Source organism: Antechinus flavipes, chromosome 2 (assembly GCF_016432865.1).
Source record: "Antechinus flavipes isolate AdamAnt ecotype Samford, QLD, Australia chromosome 2, AdamAnt_v2, whole genome shotgun sequence".
In the NCBI taxonomy this organism is placed as follows: domain Eukaryota; kingdom Metazoa; phylum Chordata; class Mammalia; order Dasyuromorphia; family Dasyuridae; genus Antechinus; species Antechinus flavipes.
Window position 1 is genome coordinate 213,661,957 of NC_067399.1, and position 12,466 is coordinate 213,674,422.

The 12,466-nt window shown below is 31.8% G+C and overlaps 1 protein-coding gene across 3 annotated transcripts in view; it reads right to left on the minus strand.

Annotated features, from left to right (window-relative positions):
• Positions 1-2,178: 2,178 nt before the first annotated feature.
• HEATR5B (HEAT repeat containing 5B) overlaps positions 2,179-12,466 on the minus strand; it is a 138,342-nt gene continuing 128,054 nt past the window's right edge. For all 3 annotated transcript variants that reach the window (XM_051976147.1, XM_051976146.1, XM_051976145.1), the window contains 2 exons: positions 8,317-8,530; positions 2,179-4,521 (listed from right to left, as the gene is read on the minus strand). In XM_051976147.1, the coding sequence (XP_051832107.1) occupies positions 4,217-4,521; positions 8,317-8,530 (519 nt within the window). In that variant the 3' untranslated portion in view covers positions 2,179-4,216. The remainder of the gene's footprint in view (positions 4,522-8,316; positions 8,531-12,466) is intronic.

Sequence of the window (12,466 nt, forward strand, 5' to 3'; positions counted from 1 at the left end):
GGTCTACCTACCATCGAAGGGAGAGGGAAGGAGGGGAAAAGTTGGAACAGAAGGTTTTACAAGGGTCAATGCTGAAAAATTAGCCATGTATATATTATGTAAATAAAAAGCTATTTAAAAAAAGACATGTGTCTTTTGATTGCTCATTCTCCTTTACTCTGCATAGCTATTAATTTGCCAGCTCTTCCTAACTATATTTGCTCATCACTCATACCTATCATCTTCTTTCAATTCACATAGCAATCACTTTCATTCAGGTTTTCACCACCTTTTAACTGAATTAGAAGAATCTCTTCATTGGTTTCCCTGTATCCAACATCTTTCCTCTCCAATAGTCCACACAGAGGACAAAAATGATCATCTTAAAGCATGTATGACCATGTCACTTCCTTTTTTAATAAATTGTAGCTGCTCTGTCTTATCTCTAGGATCAAATATAAATTTTCTCATTTAAATAAGCTACCTTTATTTTTTATGTATTTCTCCCCTTTGTATATTCGATGATTCAACCAAATTGGCTTTCTTGCCATTTCTCATGCACAATATTTCATATGTCCCCACGCCTGAAATATACTCTCTCTTCACTTCTGCATCTTAAAATCCCTGTCTCCTAGAGGAGCCTTTTCCTGATCTCCCCAGCTGCTAATATTTTTCCTCAAAAAAAAAATTTGTATTTATGTTATATATACTTACATATGTACATATTACCTCTTACAAATAACAGTGGAACTTTGCATTTTTATAGCCAATTACAAAATTGCAAATATTTCATTTACTACTAAATATCACTAGTGAAAATTCTCTTGATATTCAGTGTATGTGTATTCTTATGAACATTTTGTACAACTTTTATAGATTATTTCATCCATTATTTATCACAAAGCTTATTAACTATCTTTCAAGTGGGGTCTTAGGATTACCAGGGGACTGTTTGTCTCTCTAGTAGAACTAGAGTTGTATTCTTTGCCTGTTACAAATTTTGCAGAGATGGGAAAAAGGGTGTATGAATTGTCAAGATATTAGGAGACACTTTTTTTCAAAGATAAGGCCCACCAAAAGGGCCATATTCTGAACTTGACATAACAACAAACCTTTGTACTCACCCTCTGGATGATCTCACTTTCTGGCAAAATATATTGCTTTGACAAGCACCAGGTGTCTGAGGACTTTATGATTTTCATAATAATATCATATCAAATACCTCTCCTTATACTCTTAACAATTCCTATACTATGATCACTAAGTGAACCGAACTAGATGCTGCGCTCCTGTTAGTTTCTACCATGCTGATTCTTATTCCTGTTACATTAAATCGGGTTCTGTATCCCACTGAACTATCACAAGGCTCAAATGATCCTTAGAGCTTTACAGTTGAGACAATTAAAAGACTCAATGATTCTGATGACTTGGGAGTTGTTTGCATAGGACCCAAGAATGCCTGTATTATCCTAAGAAAAGATGGCTGTGGAAACTGTTTATTCACGATGCAAGGAAAGCTATATTGCAGTCCCATCCTTTGTGATTTTTCTTGTGTAAAAGCTCTATGTAAGTTCTCCAATTTGTGGAGAGGGGAGGAAAATAAGGGGACTTTGGTTTTTAAATCTGTTTTCTTCATTTTGAAATCAATTAAACGGTTAGTTGATTCCTAGTGCATCTGCTTATGGTCTCTTTATTTGGCTCTGGGGCACACAGGTTGTAGATCTGTCCAGTCTGGACTATATATAAAATTCTTTTGTCAGGGTCAAGAGAGAATAGTTTCTCAGTAGCTTTTTAATTTTTGACTATGATTAAGTTCAATATTTTGCTACAACTTTGGGTGACTTTCATTCATATATATTTTGAGACTCAGTTTCTGCAAAACTATATTATCTCTTGAATTGACCTCTTCCGTTGCATATCTAGTCTAGCAACTTTCATCATCTTGGCTTCTTCAGTGTTGTTTTCACCTTCTTTAGTAGAACAATCAGGGCTTTATGTTGAGTCCAATATGTTAGCTCTAGGTTTTGCATTTGGGAGTTCATTATTGAGTCTTCATTCTCCCCAACCCCTCTATATCCAATCAAATGCCTAGTCTCATTTTATCATCTCTGATATTCAAATTGAGGTGTATATACTTCAAAGTGTAACAGTATCAAATTGATTTAAGTGACATTACTAACTTTTGACCAAGCAGGGAAATTCTCATTCATGCAAGTGAAATTTTATTAAGTCCACAAGGAACAATTTCAGATAATACAAACAACTGGAACTATTATAATTAAACTGGTCTTCTAAATATGACAGTGGAAATGGCTTGGAAAGCCACTGATGGAAAAATATAAAAGCTAGAAGTTTATTTATAGGTATGCTACAGACTTGATTTGGTCCACAAGTTAAAAATACCAGAAGAGGATGAAATACATTAAAGTATGTATGAATGCAGAAAGCATGGCATAAAATACATAATGAAATCACAATACTTTAATTATTTAATCCACAATCGCATGTTTAATATATTTCATGCTACCATATTAGAGGAATAATTTACCACACATGTAATATTTAATTATATGTACAGAGATTACCAGAAAAAAGTACATATAAATATCAGTAGATCTGTAAAAAGTTCAATGCTATTTTGCAAATATAATTAATTATTAAGCAGAATGAAATGATGAAATTAAGAAAATACAAATTAAGTTTACAATATTAACAGCAAGTTTAATTAGTAGAAACTTCATTGTTTAAAATATTAAAAACAACTGAATACATTACAATAACAGAAAGCACACAGTAAGAAATAAATAAATAAAGGATATTTTCCTTTTTTAAATTTACCTATTATTTGATTATTATGCTATTACTACACAGGACTATATCTGTTTTTCAAATGAGCTAGGGTTGATGTATTTTTACACAAACAATGACAAAGAAGCTAAAGTTGTTATGATAGTGGCTCAAAAGGATGTGGATAAAATTAGAGAGATGCCAGAGATGGTATTACCACTTCCACAACTTAGTCCACCATACCTTAGGATGAAAGAATGAAGCAACAAGTCTGAGGTGGGTACGAATAGAAAAGAACAGTCAAAATAGAAATACACATAAAGAAACCACCGAGTGACTTGTATAGGAAAAGTAATTCTACAAGGAGAGTGTATTTTGGTGAGAATGAAAGCAAAATGGAAGGTATTGGAAGAGAGTGAATATATATGGGTTCCTTCTTGAGAAATTTGGGTGAATGAATACATGAATAGAATTGAAGATGAATGACAGAAGAACTACAAGCCAATGAACAGAAAAAAAGAAAAAGGCAGCAAGCAAAAGATAAATGATAGTCAAAAATAAGAATAATTTTGTTTGAGATCATTTCTACCTCATAAAATAATTGGAGTCAGCTTTTTTTTTTTTTTTTTTTTTTCATAATTCTCTGTACAGTAAAGAACAGTTTGGAAATTCTTTTCTAGTCATTGTGATATAAATACTATCTTGACATTTTTATCATAAAGATAATGATCCCTAAATAAGAGATGAGGGCAGCTAGAACATTACAGAATAACCTCACTGTATCTGGAAAAATTTTCTAAGGTCAAATTTTTTGACCATAAAAAAGTAGAATCACAACACATGTCATTCATTTTCATGCATCTTTAAATAAAGAATTTTATTACTTAAATTATTTTTAACAACCAATATATATGATCAAGAATAATTTAGCTACTTAAATCAGAAAGTAAAGAAAGACGTGTTAGAAAGGTAAGGATTTCATTGTGTAGGATATTCTGAGAAAATATTATATCTATTTCACTTTATTATACATAGCAGAAAATAAATTAGTTTCAAGTCTTTGTGCATCATTTTGACTTTTGATTTCTGCAACTAAATTCTTCTATGACAAATGCCATTTTATCTTTTCATCACCATATCACTAAATTGATACATGACGTGTCTGAGTTGCTTTTTAAAGGATAGAATTTAAATTTGTAAAACTAAGTGTTGTACAGTAAATTAAAAGCAAGAGAAACAATATCTTACAAAAAAGTTAAGAAATTCACATACATGATAAAAAATAAACTTGTTAAAATAAACATGAACCTATAAAATTATTTCACTTAACATATTTCATAACATTAATATCAATATACACACCAAATAAACATAAAACTGGAATGATGCAGAATAGGTGACTAATTAGGTGTTTGTTGACAATGTAAATAAAAAGGAATGAATAATAAGTTCAAAAAAAGCTTGTTTTGAGTTTAATTGTTGGAGCGGAATGTATGGTAGGTGCTGGTTGCCTGGCAGCTGCTTTTGCTTTGCTAGCTTGGCTTGCTCGAACTGCAGTTTCGAGTCTTGTTTTCAATTCAGGAGCAGCTCCCATAACAGTCTTGAAAGCATGCGGATAGAGAGGCCCAATGTGCATTAAATTCTGGAGTGCAAATTCATGAAGATCTTTGGATGCCGTAAGTGCTGAATCAAAAGCATTTTCATCTAACAAATATGAAATCAAAGTTGGAACTAAAAGAGCAAGTAGCTGGACTCCTGAAAAATAAAGTATTAAAGGATAAATTACATCATAAGACAATTTGATCAAATTTTGAGCTTTTATAGTGCATACATATTGCTAAAACAAAGAATAGGTGAAAAGAGTAACAGGCAGTCTTAACTTGTAACCAAGTTCAGATAACTAGATAAGATCCAATTTAAACCTCATTTTTTCCATTCTTGGAAATTTTTATCAAATACTGATTAAATATCAGTATCATATGCTTTAGAGGTTAGATTTGTTGAACTACAGAGTTCAAAGATATGTAAATAGGGACTTAATTGTTTCTTTAAAAATAAATGTGTTAATAAATTTGTTTTCATTAATAAAATATATCAGTTAATCCACATTAAGACAATTGTTTTTATGTTTATTGGATTCTGAGTAAAGAAAAATTCATAAAAACGTTAATTTCTAAAGTTGTAAGGAAGGCAACAGTTTATAATGGCCAACTGGTCAGGTTTGATGACATAGTACTATGCATCATATGTAAAAATCCCAACTATAATATTTGACTAAAGTTACAAGTTATTTTATAATCCTGGGCCAGTCAATTAACCCTGTTTGCCTCAGTTTCTTATCTGAAAAATGAGCTGGAAAAGGAAATGGCAAAGTACTTCAGTCTCTTTGCCAAGGAAATTCCAAATGGAGTCATGAGGAGTTGGAGATGACTGAAATGACTAAAGAACAACAAATTGTTTTCTTTTTTACTCTTTTTAAAAACTCCTTTCATGCATCTCCCTTTTCTTCCCACCTACCCCCATCCCCACCAAGCCCACAGTAATAGGAAAAAAGAATTCAAAATTCAAACACTATGTACAATCTGTATTGTTTCTTTTCTTACTGATATGTTAAGTATCATTTAACTGAAAAGAACTTCACATCTTAATTGCTATTTTACTTTCCCTATGGCCATGTGAGCGTAGCTATCTCAAATAAAAGTTTAATAAATAAGAAAATTGCTTGTTCTTTTCCTGATGATCAGATATCACATCTTGTGTAGAGTTGGTATTTACTACTGATTATAATTTTTTTTTTTAGCTTTAACTTTTTCTTTTGAGACTACTGGGGAGTTGGATTAAGGTAAGAAATTCCAACTGATTGATGATGACTGAGAAGGCATTCAAAACATTTAATTTGATCAATCACAAGGCTATAACAGACATTTTCAGTGGAAAAGACTTATACTACTACCATGTTTTTATCCCAAATGAATTCACCAGTAAGTGAATCTATTATTTCTTCCTCTGTCTTCTAAAACTACTTGGAAAAGTTGTCTGGAGGTGGTATGTAGCATCAACTTGAAGTAAAGAGCTTGGAGGTCAGTATAATAATGCAGCAGTGAAATGATGAAGGTCTGGCTTAAATTAGTCTCTGCAGGAACAGTATGAAAGGGTGACCCCCATGGAAGTATCAAAGGAAAAAGTTATGACAGGACTTTAAATAAAGTGATTGGCTAGAGAAAATGTACAAAAAGAAGGTCAAATGTAAGACAAGGACTGAATGTTTACTTTCTTAGAATATAACATACATGTTAACATTATTATATTAATATAACATATTGTAATTTCACCATTATAACATATACTTTCTCACTTGTTAAAGTTTTTATGGCTGATACTAGCTCATACTTGAGAATAAAATTCACCTATTAAGTTGGTATATCACATAGACAATCTTTAAGAAAAAGCAAAGCACTAATAATTAGAAGTGTCACAATGTACCTAATTAGCTTGGTGAAAAGTTAAAATTAAAAATGTTTACTGAATGGCTAAATAGTGAATATGATATTGAAATATTATATTTTTAAACTTATAAATTAGTATTATCAAAGTCAGAACTTTAATTCTTACAACTTTTTGTCTTTTATTAACTAAATTGCATTTGGAAAGAAATTGAATGCTAACTAATTTCTAAGGAAGAAATAAATAAATAAACAAAAATCATGGAACAATTTAGAATATTAAGAGATGTGTACACAATGTTATACAGACGATAGAAGATGAAAACCAATGTGAAGCAGTTATATAAGAAGAATATCAAGGGCACTAAAATTCAGCATGAAATGAGACTGCTTAAGGGAGCTTTGGACAAAAAAATTTTCCTTTTTGCTATAATGGTAAGAAAGAAGAATATTAAAGTAGAGAAGGACTGATGACTTGGGGTGAGTAGGCAGGCTGATGATGGCAATAGCAGAAAGAAGGCAGGGCTAGTCAATTCTGCTTGCTTTTCCCTCCTGACATTTTGGATTGGAAAAAGCAGAATAAAAGTGCCAAGCAGGAAAACGAAATTCCCCAATATTAAGAAAGGTGATGGTGAGAAAATACCTGGTTGCCTTTAGTAAGTTCATATCATCAGTCCTGAAAAAACTAATAGATAAAATTGGTAAACTGTCAGTGATCTTTGAAAGCTCACAAAGAGAACGTATTGTAAGAATGAAGAAAGATAAATAATTCTTTCAAAGAAGAAAAAGTAGAAAATAAAAATTACAGGTTAAAACACTTGACTTCAATCCAAGCAAGCTATTTATTATATTTACTTCTAAAGATTTATGTTGTAAAGATGAACAAAACAAACTTCTAGGAAGCTAGGTAGTGCAGGGGATGGGGCACAAGACTTAAGTGTTTAGAATAATTGAGCTAAATTCTACTTCAAATATTTATTTTCCCCCCAGAAATTTACTACTGATCCTTCCTTCAAAATATGACTTGATGTCTCTTCCTATCTATCTCCACCACTAGTCTGGACCCTTATTACTTATAATCTGAAGTACAAAAGTAGTACCATCTCACACATGTCCAGTGTCATACCCTAACCAAGTTAAATTTGAAACACAGGTCTTTAAGACTTCAAGTTCAGTTTTCTATTCATTATATTACTCTATTTTCCTGAAGTTTTGAATGTTTGTTTGATACTCTAATTAAGTTGATGTGTAGTTTTTCACTAATTTCAGTAATTAAAGTTGCAAAAATAATTTTAATACCTTTTTAATGGGAACTTTTGATGCTTTTTAGTAATCTGATTCAAGTTCAATACTGATTTGATTATATTTGCTACTCAAATTGTAAAGCTCTATCAAGAAAACCAGAATATTATATTTTAAAATTCTAATTAGACACTTTCATTTTCCTTTATATCTAATCAGTATCTCACCTAGATTATTATCTATATCTTTATAAAAAATAAAAAAGCAGTTCTGAGTTACCATTCAAAATTGATCCACTTTTAATTTCCTTCTCAAAATCACTCATAAGTCAACACCAATTTTCTTTTTTTTTTTTTAAATAAAAGCTTTTTATTTTCAAAATATATGCAAAGATAGTTTTCAACATTCACCCTTGCAAACCTTGTGTTCCAATTTTTTCTCCCTCCCTCCCTTCCTTTCCACTCCTCCTCCCCTAGACAGCAAGTAATCCAATATAGGTTAAACATGTAATTCTTCTACACATATTTCCACAATTATCATGCTGCACAAGAAAAATCAGATCAAAAAGGAAAAAAAATATGAGAAAGAAAATAACAACAAAAAAGGTGAAAATATTATATTGTGATCCACGTTCAGTCCCCACAGTCTTTTTTTCTGGATGCAGATGGCTTGCTCCATCACTAGTGAAATTGGCCTGAATTACCTCATTGAGTCAATACTAATTTTCATACTAGCCCATACCTATCAAAAAGTATTCTGGCAATTTTAATATCCCAATTTTTTATGTCTAATTAAAGAGAAACATTCTCTTTTGCACTTGAAAAACCTTTCAGTTTGCTTTTAAACAAGAAAACAAAATACTTACTGTTCTGCTCCTCACCAAGGGCAACCAATGTTTCAAGAACTTTGATTCCTTCTTGAACAGCTAAAAGCTCTGTACTACTGGTTGGCCGGCTCCTTTCAACAGCTTTTAGTTTTTCAACCATTATTGGAGCTAATGAATGGATGTAGGGAGTTGAAAGGGCACGGTTGGAATGCTGGAAGACTGAAAGAAGAAGCTGGTAACACTTAGCTTGAACCTACAGAAAAATTAACATCATAAATCAATTAAGATGAGTGCTAGTTGCTATGTTTATAATATAAATATATTGAACTTTTTTTGAATGCTAAAAAAAATGGAGTAATATTGTAGAATGAAAACAGAAACTTAAGATAAAATATCATTTGGAGATATATACATACATACATAGGTAGATATGTATATATGTATATATATATACATATATATATAATATATAAATAAAATTTGGACCTGTTTGATTATTAATCTAATTGAATACATACACATTTATGTATATATAAAATATATACACCTATATATGTATACACAGAAATTCTAGAGATTTTTCTTTTTTCAAATGAAAGGATAAAGGAAAACAAGTCACTGAGGATCAAATGGGGAAATTAAAAGTTCAAATAAGGAAAAGAAAATTTAAAAGTATAGATGGATCAAAATATAATATCCTGAAAGATTTGGTCAAAAAAGAAAAACAAAAATTGAAAAAAAATTGAAAATTAAAGTCATGTACTGAGATACTATTGCATTTTTAAAAGATGTTAACAAAAGGCTCTCATTTCAATTAAAAAAATTATTAAGCATTGTCAATGTATAAGGCACCACTCTAGATGAAAGCTATCCAAAGATAACAGTCCCAGATAAATATAAATACACAAATTATAATATAGTATAAAATATGATAGAGAAAAATGAGAGATCTAGACTAAAAGTGCTCCAATAAAATCTGAAAAGGAAGCAACCATTTTTCACTGGATCATTAGATAATAAGGCTTAAAGAATTGCAAAGTACTTTGCATTACACACACACACATAGATATATATGTACACACAACATATAATTTTCATATGTGTGGGGGGGAAGAGGAAGGGAGAGAAGAAAGGGAAGTGGGACAGACAGAGGAGACAGAGAAAGAAAGGGAATGGCAGAGGGAAAGAAAGAAGAAGGGGGAGAGAGAAAGAGTAAAGAGACAGAGAGACAGACAGAGACAGAGACAAAGAGAGACTTTTCTACTCATTTTATAGATTAGGAAACTGAGATTGAGACAAATTAAGTGACTTGCTCAGAATCATACTAATAAGTGTCTGAGAGTGGATTTGAACCTAGGTTTCCTTGACTTCAAGTTCAGCACTCTATCCATTATACCACTCTACTTCTCTAAGGCAAGGATAGCCACACAAAATAAAAGAAAAGGAGTAAGTAAAAAGAAACCTTCTCAATAAAACAATTCCCCCAATCATGAAAAAAAGAGTAAGTAAAAAGAAAAAATCACAAATTAGAAACAAAATGGTGATTTGAGGAAGATGTAGTTAGTAGATTAGATGAAAAAAGATCTGAGGGTTTTTAGTAGAAGGTTAGTGTAATAAAAATAAAAACAGTACAATATAGCAATCAAACAAGTTAATGGAATTAAGGTGGTATTAATAGATTTAGGTCTGGGCCAAGATCAAAAAGATCTTTATTCTGTAGACTGAATCTTCAGCACTGTATTCAGTTATGTTTTCCACATGATACTGATAAACTGAATGGCATTCATAGGAAAGCAATCATGACATTAAGATCTCAAGTTTGATGTTTATATGAGGATCTACTGAAGGAAATGGAAATTGTTAGGAAAAGGCTTAGGAGAAAATAATAGCCACGTCAAATGCTGAGCTCCCTCTCACTGGAGGTCTTCAAAAATAGGCAGAATGATTTCTTAGAAATGTTGTACAGAGAATTCAATTTTAAGTCTATAGAATCACGTAGATGTAAAGTTGGAAAGGACCTAAAAAACTATTTCTCTAGTCCAATCCCCTAATTTTCCAAATGAGGAAACTAGGAAACTGATGACTAAGGAGATTAAAAGATTTGTCAAAGGTCACAGAGATAGATCAGAGGGAGAATTTGAATCCAGGTTCTCTTACTTTAGAGTCAGTGTTATTTTCTCTCTACCATGGTGCCTCCTTTCTATTAACATTCTGTCAAATTGGAAAAAAAAAAAAAAAAACCAGCTAGACAAGATCAGATAGGTACTCATAGAACAAATATGCACTGTAGGCAACACAATTCAGCAGCTAGGTGGCACAATAAATAGAGTGCCAACCCTGGAGTCTGGAACACCTTAGTTCAAATCTGATCTGAGACACTTACTAGCTGTGTGATCCTGGGCAAATCACTTAACTTTATTTGCCTCAGTTTCCTCATCTGTCAAATAAGTTGAAAGAGGAAATGACAAACTCCTCAAGTACCTTTGCCAAGAAAAATCCCAAATGGGGTCACATAGAGATGGACACAACTAAAATGACTACAAGCAGTATTTACATAGTGCTTGAAAGTTTACAAAAGTTTTACAAATATTTTTTAATTTGATCCTTACAATAACCTAGAGAGGAAAGTATGATTAATATCCCCATTTAACAATTGAAGATATTGAGGCAGACAGAGATTAAGGGACTAGCCCAGCACCACACTGCTAGCAAATATTTGAAGCTTGCATTTGAATTCAGGTCTTCCTGATTCCAGTCCCAGCATGCTATTCATTGCACCACCATAGTTGCTTTAAGATTGCAAAGCATTTTTAATTCTAAACTCACACCAAAAAGAATATTTTCCATATTCAAAGCATAACACAAAAAAAAGTTTATATTTGAAATTATGTATGATACTACTTGCTTTTCCTAAAAACACTTAATAAATGCAACATTATTTTCAGAACTGTCCTGCTTGTCTACTTCTCAAACTTCTTTCTGTTCTCCTCCATGCACTTTAAAAAATGTTTCAATGGCCTACTTTTTGTTTTCTTTATGCTGGCCTCACCATTATTAGTTCCTTTCTTTCCTCTATATCTGCCTCTACATAGAAACCAGAAAAAGTGCTTTGTAGTAAATAAATATAGTCAAGCAATACAAGAACCACAGTGGTCTCCTTTTCACATTTTGACTTCTCTGTGTTGTAAAGCTATTTATCTTTATGACATCAACATAGAATAAATTGTTTTCTTGTATTACTTCATTCTATATCAGTTCAGCGAAAAAAATTTTAAAGGATAGAGTGGGAGACACACAGGCATGCCTATGGAGGCACTATGGAAGCACCCAATTAACAGGGAATCATTGACTATTAATGAGAGAATAAGAATGATGGGGGTGTGGGGGGGGGGAAATCTGCTAGCAAAGACATGGAATAGGATTACTTATACATATAGAGGCCAACTCTTCATGTGAAACAGGAAGAGACTAGAAAGTGGCAGAAAATATCTGGGTGTTGTACAATAAGAAGTAGAGAAGAGGGAGCTCTTTGCCAATGGTCTCAAAACTTTTTTTTCAGGGAAATAATTTTCAGGTTTTCAGTTGAGAGCATAGGAGAATGGGGCAACATGAGATTCGTAAAAAGACATAAAAAGGTTTAGAAAAACTGCTTTGGTGAGTGGGATAATGAATTGATTAGAAATTCACTAATAAATATATTTTAATATATTATATATATTAATATATTTTCTTGCCATTGAGATTATGTAACATAAATTTGTAGTAGATCCAGTCAGCTTGGTGTCATGATGTTCTCATTTTGTCCAAGCATGTGAGTAAGAATGAAGGCGGCAGGCAATTGAAATAATCAAAAGCTGAAATTTGTGAGTGAAATTTTCTATAGAACAAAAAGGTAAGCAAACAGTATAGAGTTGAACCGGTTCACCAAGGGGGTCATGATGGGAAAGAGAAGATAATAGCCAATGCAATAGAAGTGATGGCATAGGAAAAAACTGAAAGTTCAAAGTTATAGGAAGAACATGATTTGGAGTTATAAGGCAGAGGAAAAAATGAAATATTTATCCTGATAAACTTGTATTACCTTTTTATGCTTCTCTCTATTTCCATTTTAGTTTTCAAAATTCCTATTCAGCTCTATCTTTTTATTAGGAATGCTTGGAAGTATTCTATTTCATTGAAAATCCATTTT